The 13,399-nt window shown below is 49.9% G+C and overlaps 1 protein-coding gene across 2 annotated transcripts in view; it reads left to right on the forward strand.

Annotated features, from left to right (window-relative positions):
- FXYD6 (FXYD domain containing ion transport regulator 6) overlaps window positions 1-12,741 on the forward strand; it is a 31,159-nt gene extending 18,418 nt beyond the window's left edge. The window contains exons 2-8 of one of the 2 annotated variants that reach the window (XM_039229406.1): window positions 6,860-6,922; window positions 7,537-7,572; window positions 7,706-7,780; window positions 8,398-8,434; window positions 9,111-9,160; window positions 9,714-9,764; window positions 11,471-12,741. In XM_039229406.1, the coding sequence (XP_039085337.1) occupies window positions 6,865-6,922; window positions 7,537-7,572; window positions 7,706-7,780; window positions 8,398-8,434; window positions 9,111-9,160; window positions 9,714-9,742 (285 nt within the window). In that variant the 5' untranslated portion in view covers window positions 6,860-6,864 and the 3' untranslated portion in view covers window positions 9,743-9,764; window positions 11,471-12,741. Of the gene's footprint in view, window positions 1-6,859; window positions 6,923-7,533; window positions 7,573-7,705; window positions 7,781-8,397; window positions 8,435-9,110; window positions 9,161-9,713; window positions 9,765-11,470 lie in introns of both variants that reach the window. The other variant, XM_039229404.1, reaches the window with a different exon arrangement.
- The last annotated feature ends 658 nt before the right edge of the window (window positions 12,742-13,399 follow it).

Consider the following 13,399-nt stretch of genomic DNA (forward strand, 5'->3'; position numbering starts at 1 on the left):
AGCTTCTGCTGCATAACAGATGAGCCCCATACCACAGCATTAGTTCTCTCATACAGTTCCCAAGGTCATGAGTGAGGGAGCAGTTGGGCTGTGTGGTTCATCCCCAAGTCACTAATGGGGCTGCAGGCAGGCTGTCAGCCCAGGGGCCGATCAAGTGTAATCTGGAAGATTTGCTGCAAGCTCACATGGTTCATGGAAGGTCTGCTTCCTAGTGGGCTTCTGAACTGAGGCCCTTGGGTCTCTGCCACATGGGCCCCTGTGTGGGGATGCCCAAGTAGGCTTAAGACATGGCAGGCAACTTTTCCCCTAAAAGCAAGCAATCCAAGAGAGCAAGAGGAGAGCAAGCACAAAGCAAGGAAAGAAAGCCACGGTGCCTTTTATAATCTGTTATTGGAAGTGACGTGTCAATTCTGCTGTATGTTACTGGTCACACAGATGGCGCATTATGGAAGGGCAGTGTACCTGGATGTCAATTCCGGGGGGAAGGCTACCACACATGCGGGTAAATCTAAACAAACATGTTTCCATGAAACATACATACTAATATCTATGTCATAGAATTGAAAAAGGAACTGAATTGTTGTACAATAGCACAGGTATTAGGAGGGAGGTGATTTGTGTTCTTGTATGTTTCAAGAAGGGTGTTCTGCCTAGTAACTAGGAGATGTTTTAACTTTAGACTTTGTTAAATCAAAGACTGTCTTTGTCTGTCTGCTCAGGCTGCCAGTACCTTAGACTGGGGGTTACAAGCAACAGAAATTTATTTCTCAGTTTTAGAGGCTGATAGTCCATGGTCAAGGTGCTGACAAAGCAGGTTCACAGATGGCCATCTTCCCATTGAGCCCTCACTTGGGGGGAGAGGGGAGAGAGCTGAATGCTATTCATGACGATTCCCCCTCATGACCTAATCACCTCCCAAAAGCCCACATCCAAATACATCCCATTGAGAATTAGGTTTCAATATATGAATTTGGGGGATACAGACATTCAGTCTGTAGCCAGCACACATGGTGAAATTCCAAAGGTAACCACTAAATGAGTAGAAATACCTTGTATAATGTCTTAACCAGTAGAGGGAGACAATGAATAAGAAAAAAAATAGTTCAGAAAATAAAAGGTCAAAAGAGAAACAAATCAAACCAAATATGTCAATAGTCACAATAAAATTAAATAGGATAAACTTGTTAATAGAAATTATCAGGTGGAATTAAAACAATTTTTAAAATCTAGGTCTTTGCCATTTACAAGATAATAAACTGTACATACAATACATGCAGACACAAGAAGGTGGAACGTGAAATAGAATTTAAGACAGACAGAAGATCACTATATAATCCTAAATCCAACTCATAGGACAATATAACAATTTAAAATTTTCTGTTAGAATATTATAAGAAACGGATAAATATGTAAATCCTTCCTCATAGAGGTATCTTTTAAAGCACCTATTTCAATTGTTGAGAGGCCAAACAGTCCAAAAAAGAAAGAAAGAAAGAAAGAAAGAAAGAGAGAAAGAAAGAAAAAGAAAACATATAGAAATTTAAACAACACAGTTTAATAATCTTAATTTGATAGGCACATCTAACTTTTCTTCCCAGCAATGAAGGAGTTCACAGTCTTCTAATAAATGGAATATAATTTTTAGAATAACAAACTATATATTAGGTCAATACATTTTGAGGCATCTGTATCAGGCCACTTTCTCTGACCACAGTGCATTTCAGTTATAAGTCCATTATGAAAGTAAATTAAAAATCACTATACTTTTGGACGTTTAACATACATACCACTTTATAACACTCGGGTCAAGTAAGAAGTTACAGTGCAAATTTAAAGTACTAAGAACCAAACAATAAACCACAAGCCACATTTCAAAGCTCGTGTGTTGGCATAAACGTAGCACTTAAAGGATTATAGTCTTAGGTGCTGATATTAAAAAACAAGAAAGGCTACTATGAATGAACCAGGGATACAATGGAAGAAGATAAATATAAAGAAAGAAAAATAGAATAAACCCAAAGAACACATAAAGGCAGGATGAAGGATAATTTAAAACACAGCATAAAGCTCAAGCAAAGAGTAAAGCCAAGAGCATGTTCTAAAAGACATAAAATGAGTGAACATCTGGTGGAGCTGATGAAAAAAAAGAGTTGTCACAAATAACAACATTAGGAATGTAGAAAAAGACATAACTACGGGTCCAACAGAAATTAGTGGCTTCTGAGGATAAGTAGAAAATGCTATAAACAATTTTATGATAATAAATTTGAAAGCAGAAAAGGGCAAATTGCTATAAAAATTATAGTCATCGAATATGTTCAAGAGGAAGAGAAATCTGAAGAATGCCGTGGCCATTAATGAATTGAAAAGGCAATCGAAAATCCTCCCACAAAGAAAAGACTAAGTCATACAGTTCTACGAGGTGTTCAAAGAGCAGATAATTTCAGTCCTCTGCAAACTCTTCGGGGAACAGCAAGAGAGGAAATACTTGTTCTGTGGGGCCAGGACTATCATGATACCCAAACCAGGCAAGGTCAATACAATAAAATAGAAATTACAGCCCCATCTTATTCATGCACATCCATGCAGAAACCTTAACAAAATATCAGCAAACCAAATCCAGCAATTTATTAAGAAGACAATAATACATTGGTTTTATCCCAGCAGCGTAAGGATGATTTGACATCAGATAACCCATGAACATAACTTAACCTTGTTGATAGATTAAAGGTTAAAAGCTGTAGATGTGGAACATTCATTCACAATGAATGTAAAGCAGAAACATCTTGGAAAACCAAGATTACAGGGGAACTTATAAAACAGAAGAAATCTGTTTAAAATCAGTAATTCCCTTCTTTTTCAGGCTGAATGATGTTTCATTGTATATGTACCACATTTTCTTTATCATTCCTCACCACGCACATGAAAGGTAATTATGTGAGGTGATGGAGGTATTAACTGACCTGACTGTGGTGATATTTTGCAGCACAAACATGCATCAAATCATCACACCTTAAACTTACACGGTGTTAGGTGTTCTTTCACAGTGAAGCTCAGAAGAATTAAAAATAAACACACACAAAAATGAAGTACAAGTAAAAAATAAAAACCAGTGATAAGACTGCATATGTGAGTGTGAGTGTGTGTGTGTGTGTGGGTGTCCTGTATTAGTGCTTCTATTCTACGTTTTACTATAAGGCGTAGCAGTATATAAGGGCAGAAATAAAAACCAACAATGTAAGCATCGGCAAAGAAGAAACAGTAGTCTATCCTTTACCGATGATAGGCCAACAGAGAAAACCCAGAGGCATCTCCAGGTCAATTATTAGAAATAATAAGAGAGTTTAGTGAGATTGTTGGATTTAAGATCAATATGTACAAATCAATTGTCTTTCTCTATACCGGCAAAATTTAGAAAACACACACACAAGAGATTGCATTTAAAATAGCAGTAAGAAGTAGAAGGTACCCAGGAATAAATCTAATAGGAGGTGTGCAAGACTTAAATGGAAGCAATGGAAGACATTGAAAAGGATGTACAAATGGAAATGCACATTTATGGGTAGGAGACCCAAGATTATACAAATGTCAGTCTCCCCCGCCCCCTCCCGGTGGTCCCTCACATAGATCCATTGTGCCATGCCAGTGAGAATCCCAGCAGTTTCAGATGGATTTGACAGGCTGATTCTCAGATGTATGTGTAAGAGCAAAAGAACAAAAATAGGGAAAGTATTCCCGAAGGAAGAGGGGGAGGAGAGAGAGAAGAACGAAGAGGGATGTTTCTCGTACCACACGGGAAGATCACTATCAAGTTGTAGCGATGGAGATGTGGATTCTGATGCAGGAACACACACACTGACCCATAGATCAAAAGGCAAGGGTCAGTAGCAGACACCTACCTGAATAGAAAGCAGGCAAGTGACGAAAGTGGCATTCTGCACCAAGAGGAAAGGGGAAGACAGGTTGCCAAAAAATAGTGCCAGAAAACCTGGCTGGCAGTGTGGGGAAAAGTGAAAATTTGGTCCCTACCTCATGACTTACATGAGCAACAGTTCTGGGTGGAATAAAGATTTAAATGTAAAAGACAAAGCTGTAATATATCCAGAAGGAAATTCTTCCTGACTCAGGGTAACAAAGAATGTCTTCAACAAGACACACACACACACACACACACACACACACACACACACACACACACACACACAGAAACACTGCATTCAGTTACGTTAGAATTAAGAAATTCTATTCGTTGGAAAACACCAACAAAAAATGAAAAGGGACCAATATGGAAGAGACCTTCACAGTACTTAATGACAAAGTTTCCGTATCCAGAATAATAAATGAATAATACGAATATTGTCAACCCATTTGAAAAATGAGCAAAAGATATGCAAGACACGTCACTGGTGAAGAAACAGGAATGGCAGAGAAACAGAAAGAAGCCCAACTCCATGACTAAGTGAGCAGATTAAGACCGCGTTTTACACCTCTAGACTGGCGGAAACTAAGTAGTCTGACAACGTCCAGTATCAGTGAGGATGCCTAGTAATAGGGACAGTCATGCAGGTGTGGTTCGATGTTGAAACGGGGATCACCACTTTGGAAAACAATTTGAAAGTATTCTGTAAGGCTGACAATTTGTACTAGACAACCCAGTGACCACCCTCCTAGGCTTTTTCTAGAATATACATCTTCCTACTGCAGTATGAGCATTAAGGTGTAGCCATTTTATGGTTAAAACAGAATAGAAAATATCAGAGGGCGTCCTTCATGTTGTTCCCGGTGTATGTGAGTCTATATTTGTGTTGGGTTCCGATGTAAAAAGTATTTCATATGAAAATGATTGAAAACAATGTGAAAAACAGTGTCTTCCACGTATGCCCTGGGCAGCACACATAACAATGTTCACAGCTGCATTGTTTATGATCGCACAAAATGGGAAAAAACAAAAAGATTTCCTTTGACAGGAGAGGGGACCAATACATGAAAATTAACCTGCACAATGGAATCGGACACAACTTTGGATGGAATGAACATGGTTACATGTCATAATGGATGAATCTTAGAAACAATGTTGAACGGAAAGAGCCATCCCCAGAAGACTGAACAACACAGAATCGTAATTACAAAGCTCAAAAAAGCTCCACTACACACCTCTTATTAAGATGATCTATGCAGGACATACAGATCTTGAAGAAGAGCAGAGAGATAGCCACGCAGAGGACTATTACTCAGCCATAAAAAGGAACGAAGTTCTGACACAGGCCACAGCATAGACGAACCTTGAAAACATGATGCTAAATGCAAGAAACCAGCCATCAAACGCTACATATTGTATGATTGTTTTACATGTAGTGTCTAGAATAAGCGAATCCACAGATGCAGAGTGGATTAGTGGTTGTCAGGGGCTACGGGTGGGGAGTTGGGAAGAATGAGAGCGATTGTCCAGGATCCTGTTTACCTCTGGGAGTGAGGCAGAGGGATGGTTTGGAGGAAAATATAGGTAAATGCAGCAGGTGCTTATAAAGTTCTAGTTTTTAAGTGAAGGGTGTTCATCTTAATACTAAGCTTCCTTATGCCCGTGTGCTACATACATTTTATACGTATAAAATGTAAAATGTATGTAAAGTTGAAAAGAATAACAAATAATAGATGAGATGGCATTAGAAGCAAATTACTACCTTTTGATTAACACCGAGCAGCTTTCTCCCAAGTCCCCACCTGGGACTCAGCACTACTCTGGATGCAGCTGTTCTGACCTCTGGTGGCCGAGAGGTGAAGGGCAGCTGCGGGTGCTTGCTTGGGATTTGGCAAGTAATGGGGGCGATCCCTCAGAGCATGCCTGGTCCTGGCCACTAGACACCGGTCTGGGGGGTCAGGCCACTGCCAGGTCCACCCCCGAGAGGAAGGCAGACAGCCTTGTGCTTTCCTGGTTTGGGTTTCTTTCTGCTTTTCCTTGATGGCTCTTTAGGAAACATACTTCCTTAAGCCCAGGAGTGAGTCGGGTGGGACTCCACTGAAATCTGTCCCTGGGAGGGACCAGCTGGCCGCCTTCTGCTTCTGTCCAGATGGCCCATCCTGGGGTCCCTCGCCTCAGAGTCCAGGGGCTCGGTGAGCTCATGAACAGAAGGTGAAGGTCGGGGTGCTGACGCTCAGAACCAGTCTGCACGCTGCTTTTGTTTGACCAAACAACTTTCTGGAGGATTATGAACTAAAACTGTAGGAAGAATTGGCTTGGGAACTTTGGAGGTGAGGGTGTCGGGGGCAACTTAAGGGAAAGCTGTTGACATTTCAGGGTTTACCATATGGAGACCAGTAAACAGCGAGTCTCCCGCCCCGGCTGGCTGGCCGGGCTAGAGAGGCATTCGCTTACCTGCCCCATTTAACTTCCTAGAAGAACGAAGTTGCAACTGTGGGTGTTGGCTGTGGGGGTCCAGGCCAGGAAGGCCCGGAAGGATGGCCTGGAGTGGAGGGCACAGCTGGGGTCATCAGCAAAGCCCTTGGGGTTTTCTGGCATTGGCAGCAGAGAGGCAGTGTGGTGGAGGGGTCAGGACCTGGGCTCTGCTGTCACTATCATGACTGTCATTTAATCTCTTTAAACTGTGGTTCTTCACCCGCAAAATGGGTCCGTCGTTGTGCATACTCATTGTAGAAGGCAGTCGTAGTAATTAAATTAACGCCTGCAGAGCCCTGCGTGAGAGCTCAGTAAATGCCAGCTGCTTCCGCTCTGTGGCTTGAACTTTCAGCGTGTGGAGAGTATCAGAATAGAGCTGGGAGCCCTACTCGGCCCCTGACTGGGCTGAGGGTTGCAGTGGGGAGTCTTCTATGCAGAGAGTCACTTTCCTTCCTTTGTCCCCAGACACCATGGAGGTGGTGCTGATCTTTCTAGGCAGCCTGCTGGCTCCCACCGTCCTGGCCAGTGGTAAGTAACCCGCCAGGTCCTGGTCCTTTGGGATGTAGGGCTGCGGGGCCCTCAGGTTCTACACGCCTGATTAGTGACTCCCCTGTCCTCCCTGAAGTCAGCAGAGAAGTTGCCGGACGGCAGCATGTGTTCACAGACCCTACTCCAGCCTGCCCACCTCTCCCCGTGGCGTCCAGCAGCCTCTACTTTTAAGCCCCCAAGCCCTCCAGGTCCCTGCAGATTTTTGGCCTGAACTTTGGGAACCAGGCCAGGTCACCAGTGTCTGGATTCTGGCTTTGCGCAAGTCACGTGTCCTTCCTTGGTCTCAGTTTCCTCACCTGTAACGAGAGGATCACAGACCCTGCCTTTGGGGGGTGACGTAAGAATACAAAGGGGGGAGAAACGTGGATGTGCCGCAAAGGTGGAATCTCTCCGGGGCCCGAGCGGTACCCGGTTCCGGTTCCGCTCTCCGGCTGCCCTAGTAGGCGGGCCCTTCTGTGCCTCCCCGCGCATCTCTGCCTTGCGGGCTCTCCCTCCCCGGAGGCCTTTTGTGGGACGTGACGCCGGTGGGGTATTTGGGGAACCAGACGTGCATCTGTCTTCCTCTTGCCCACACGCGTTTATTTTTTCAGCAGCTGAGCAGGAGAAGGAAAAGGACCCTTTTCATTATGGTGAGCAGCGATGGTAACCCTGGGGGGGGGGCGGGGGGAGGGGGCGGCCCCGGGGAGGGGGCGGCCCCGGCCCCACCCAGGGACAGGAAGCCATGCTCTTCCCTCCCCTTTGTCACCCCTGCTCCTTTGGCAGACTACCAGACGCTGCGGATCGGGGGACTGGTGTTTGCAGTGGTGCTCTTCTCTGTGGGGATTCTCCTTATCCTGAGTAAGTTTGTTCGTTCCCTGTTCGCTCTGTAGGAGTGAGGCCTGCTGCCTCCGGGCGGGTGGGGGAGGGTACAGGAGCCCGGCCGTGCTCTCTCGTGGAGGGGGAAGGGTGGAGGGGGAAGGAGACGGTCCCTTCTCCCTGGTATCTCTAGCACCTAATACAGTGCGAGGTGCATAGCAAGTGCTCAGTAAGGCAGTGAAGAATGAACAAACCAGGGGCGCCTGGGCGGCTCAGTAGGTTAAGCGTCCGACTTGGGCTCAGGTCACAATCTCGCTGTTGATGAGTTTGAGCCCTGCATTGGGCTCTGTGCTGAGGGTTCGGAGTCTGGAGCCTGCTTCTGATTCGGTGTCTCCCTCTCTCTCTGCCCCTCCCTTGCTCTTGCTCTGTCTCTCCCTCTCTCAAAAATAAACATTTAAAGAAAAGTGAACAAAATAAATGCTTGATGAAAACAAGCAGGTCATCAGAAGGGGCAGGGTGGCCGTCCTGGTGCTGCATCCAGTAGGCATAGCCGTGCTTTTTATGTAGTCCCGTGTGGCAGCCTTGCGGTGGTCTAACCAGGAGCGCGACCTTGAACTCAAGCCGGGAGCATGACCTTGGGTGGTTTCTTTGCCTTTCAGGTCGCAGATGCAAGTGCAGTTTCAATCAGAAGCCCCGGTAAGGATGGCGTGTCTGTGGCCTTGGGAGGGACGCTAGGAGGGGGCAGGGAGGGGCCCTCTGGTGTGTGGGCCCCAAATGAGAGTTCTTTTTGGATTCTTAGCTCAGAAGCAGGCTGTGTGCGTTGGGGGTAGAGAAGTTCGGAGGATTGCCAGGCGTGTTCTGGCCATGTCAGAGGAGGGGAGGTAGGCATGAGGGTGCTGGACCCTTGTCCGAAGGCCTTTGAGGCAGTTGGGCTTAGAAGGGAAGCAGAGGGCCTCAGAGCCTCTCAGGAGGCCCGTCTCCTCTCTACGGGACCTGTGGCGCTGTGCCTCGGGCTCCCCGTCATGCACTTCACCCCCCGCCCTGCACACATAAAGGGCACGCCCCCCTAGTCCACTACAGAAACCAAGGGCAGCAGCGGGCCTCAGAGGCCCGAAGTCTGGCAGGACACGATGCAAGCCCCCAGGTGGCCTTAAGCCACTCCCTCCCAGCGCTCCACGGGGCCAGCACCCCAGGGCGCCTGTGACTGCCCCTGACACCCCTTCGACCCCAGCTCCCCCCGGCCCACGCGACCCTTGGTGGAGAGTGCTCCAGCCCTCCAGCCGCTCGCAGGGGCCTGATCAGCGGCCCCGGCCCCTGCCCCACGGGTTTGCACTGCAGACCCCTGACCTAAGGGCTGTGTCTCCTCCTGCAGGGCTCCCGGGGATGAGGAGGCCCAGGTGGAGAACCTCATCACTGCAAATGGTAACGGTTGGGACCCCCGGCCTGGGGCGGGGGGTGATGTGGAAGCAGAGGGGGAGGGTCCTCGTATCGCTCGCTCTGGGAGGGACGGTTGTCAGACACCGCGGCCTCCCTAGAGTGAACCAGACGTGCTTCTGTGTCCGTGCGAGGGCAGCGGCCTCCAGGGCCTCTGCTCTGCGCTGCCCCCTCATCCCCACCAAACCGGCTCCTCCTCCTGACCTCCGCCATTTATAGGGCTTCTGCTCTGTGTCAGGCACGATCCAGGTGCTTCATGGAGCCCGTTCCACGGGCGCACAGCCCCGTGATAGAGATGCCACGATCCACGTTTGGTAACCGAGGGACTCAGAAAAGTTAAGGAATGTGCCAGATGCCTATAACCAACAAGATTCGGGGCAAGATTTGCACCTGCCTCTGTCTGACTCAAAGTCCTGCCAAACCGCTGCTTTGCCTTATGGCCTAGACTCCCCCGGCATCAGGCCTGGGCGCGGCTGGTGTGGCTGGGAGCCTGCTGGGGTGAGGGGTCCGTTCCCCACAACCTGGTCTATTTTTTTTCTAGCCACGGAGCCCCAGAAAGCGGAGAACTGAGGCGCAGCCCGCAGGTGGGAAGGTAGGATTCTGTGTTTCTGTGTCTTCCTCCGTCTCCATCACTACTCACTCCTCAGGGCGGTTCCGGGCCAGCTTTTGCAGCGGGCACGGCCTTTATTCTGAGCCGTGCTGTGAGGAGTCTTGTGTCTGACAGGCAACGAGACAGACAGACCGAAACATCCAGCGTGCACCACACACACACGGGGAACGGTTGGGAAATAGGGCTTCTGCACAAGCCGGTGGTCATGTTAGTGGAGCAAACTCCTCCCTGCTCTGGGGACAGGACTTGGTTCATGCAATCCTCCTGATACTAAAATAGCATGAAGACAATGGCTTTTAGCCACGATTCAGAAAGTACCTTGGGAGCACTTAACAAAAAGTAACAGTTTATTTTTTTTAAGGGTTTTTTTTTTTGTTTGTTTTTTTAGTGTTTATTCATTGCGGGGCTTGAACCCATGAACCATGAGATCATAACCTGAGTCCAAGTCGGCTGCTTAGTGGCTGAGCCACTCAGGCGCCCCTAAAAAGTAACACTTTGGACTGAAATGTTCTAACTCTACACAAAACTAGGGAGAATAGTGTAACCCCCTCCCCTTTGCCCCTATACCGGCATTATCCAATCTCAGTTCTCAGCCAATAGGGGCACTGTATTTAGCATTTGCTTCCATTGTTCTTTGTAGGGACACGGGAGAGTAATAATTGTTAAATGCCATAGTTTTCAAAATGCTGCTGCATGCACACTTGGCCGAGCCTACCAGAAGAAGCAAGCAGGGCAGGTGGGATTGAGCCCCATTTTACAGATGAAGAAACTGTGGTCAGCGAGAACAGCCATACGAGATAGCGAGTGACAGGTGGAACTGAACTTGGGCCATTTTCCACACCCCTCTGCTTCTGCCCGATAGGCAGAAATTGAAGACCTACCTGGAAAATACTAGGGTGGGGGGACGGGGTTCATCCTTCTATCCACTCACTTCTGCCATTTTGTTCTGTACACATAAGGCGCAGTAGACAGGCATATGACTGTATCCTGAATGTCGGCTGAGAGATTTCTGGGTGTAAAACACCGGGTACACCAGGTGATCCCAGTGACACGGTGTATTGTGGAGCGTGATTCCCAAGTGCATTTCTGTCATCACGACAGCCTTGTGGGTGGACAGCGCAGGGCTCATTCTGCCCATCTTCTAGATGGGGCTCGGGAGGGCCAGTGATCACCTACGCACGAGGTCGTAGATGCCATTCCAGGAGGCGGAAGTCCTCGCTGGTGGCTCGGGGTTCTGTCCGTCCGTGGCCGCTGGCAGGTCTGATCCTGGGGCTGGCGTGGGGAGGCTTAAGGGAAGGAGGCTTGAGCTACAGTTGTGGTGTCTTGTCCTTTTTTGTTTGTTTGTATTTTTTTTTTAAACTAGGGCTTCCTCAGAAAACTTGTTCTCTTAGGTCTCGGGGTTGTGAGCAACGACTGGGGGTGTCCAGAAACAGAAGCCCCGGGTTTAACAATCTTCCTTCCGCGGCTGTCAGGTTCTAGCTCCCTGAGAGAAGCATTTCCCTGAGGGCCCCTCCCCCACCCCACCCCCTCCCTCCCTTCCCCTGCATCTTATGAGCTTGGCGTGGGACTCTTGCAAGTCTCAGGGGACACAGGCCATACGCTAAAGGCAGGGACGCAGCAGGTAAAGACTCCAGAAAGGAATCAGAGGTGAGTTTTCATTTAAATTCTCTCCCCCCTTTATCTTCCAGAACCTGAAAGGAGCTGCTTGAACCTTTAGACGCAGATGTTGATGCTTCAGAACCGGCCACTTGGGCAGCAGATCCTTCCCCGGGAGAAGCCAAGAATGTGTGTGTGTCCCCTGCCCTTCCCCGACCCCGGGAGCACCATCCTCGACTCACGACACTCCAGCCCGCCTCTCCCGCCCGCCGCCCGCCGTCTCGCCCACCTCCTGTGACATGTCTGCGTGTTTGATGACTCCGTGGCTGCTTGTTTGTGGGTGGTGTTGTGTTTTAGTGACCCTGATTTGCTCTCCTGGGCGGGTGCTGAGCCTCGCCACCATCCGCCCCTCCCTGCCCCCCTGCGCCCTCACCCACATCATCTCCCACTCCTGGGGTGCGCTTTTCCCCCGAGAGACCATCCCTTCTCTTGATCCGGGGGTGGGTGTAGGGCGAGGGGGGTGTGGGTGGGGGGTCTCCAGTTGCCTCGGGACTCGGGAGGGTTTACATCACCTTCGTGATCGTTCTTCTTGGCCTCTCTTCACTTCATTTACAAGAACCTCGCTTCTGTATTCTAGTCCTGCCCCAGGTCTGCTCGGAGGGTCTCTGGGCAATTGGAGGTTGGTGGCAAGGAGCTGGCGAGCCCGGCTTTGCCTCCGGGCAGGCTGTGCCCCTTCCCCGCTCCTCTTCCTCCTGGGGCTTCTACCCCGGAGTCCCCGTCCGCCCTGCAGCATCGCAGAGCAGCCCGGGCCCAGGGCCCAGGGCTTCGACTCTGCCCCTGGGGAATGTGCCCCCTGCATATCTTCTCAGCAATAACCCCACGGGCTCTGAGCTCTGCTCCGCGCTCCTCCCTTCCCTCCTTCTGAGACTCCCAGCTGCAGCCCAGCTCTGCTGGACGGACTCCTGTCCCTGAATGAGGTCTCTGGCAGGCAGTGGCTGGGGGGTCTGCTCTGGTGGGGCCAGCAAAGTGGCGGGGAGACTCTGCCATGACCCACTGGTCAGGCAGCGGCGATGGCTCCCAGGCCCTCTGCTCCCCCTGTTGCTGGTTAGAGCAGCAGGTGCAGCGGCTAGAAGGCAGGTTAGAGACCCCTCAAGGGCAGGTCGGCACAGCCCTGCTGCAGAGAGAACTGCAAGAGGTCGAAGGTCACCCAGAAGGGGACATCCAAGCAGACCCCGCCCCTCCCATCCATCGTGTTCTTGGAATCTAACCAGACGTGCCCCTGTGACGGGCCCTCGCTGTCCTCCGTGTTGTGATCTATCCTCTCCACGACAAAAAGGAATAAAACACCATTTGTTTCCTAGTGGCTCTGAAGTGCTTTCCTTTGTGTAAGAGAGCTGGAGTGTGTGGCGCCGAAGGGGCTCTGTCCTTGGGCAGAGGGAGGAGGTAACAGCTGAAGAGGCAGCTGTGCAGGCCAGTGGCTTTGCCGCTTAGCTCCCGCCCTCCCCCTCCCCCCAGGCCCCTCCTCCTCCCCCCTCCCCCTAGGCCCCCCCCCCCCCCCCCCCCCCCCCCCCCCCCCCCCCCCCCCCCCCCCCCCCCCCCCCCCCCCCCCCCCCCCCCCCCCCGTCTCCCTCTGCTCCTGGGTCCCTGCGCCTGGGCTCTGCCGCATGGCGGGAACTGAACCTTATGCACATCCCCGCACAGAAGCAGAGAGCCACGGTGGCTTGACTGAGCACATGCTAGCCTAGAACAAAAGGTTCTAACTTTTTGGTTAATTCTGGGGTCGCTACGTAAGGTCTTGGCAAAAAGGGTGTGGGGTCACCTGGGTTATGATCGAAGCCCTTACCCTTTCATCTTTCTCCAAACCCCAGTTCCTCCTCCTCTGTGAATCCTTACTAGACTTCGGGAAGAGTGAATCCCTTGCTTCCTATGCTCCAGCCACCCTGGTTCTGGCCTTTATCTTCACATTTAGTGTTCCGTACCTCACGTCAGAACTGTGGAGGTCAGGGGCCGCCCGGGGGCTC

This window comes from Hyaena hyaena, unplaced genomic scaffold (assembly GCF_003009895.1).
Source record: "Hyaena hyaena isolate Hyena2069 unplaced genomic scaffold, ASM300989v1 scaffold_37, whole genome shotgun sequence".
NCBI lineage: Eukaryota > Metazoa > Chordata > Mammalia > Carnivora > Hyaenidae > Hyaena > Hyaena hyaena.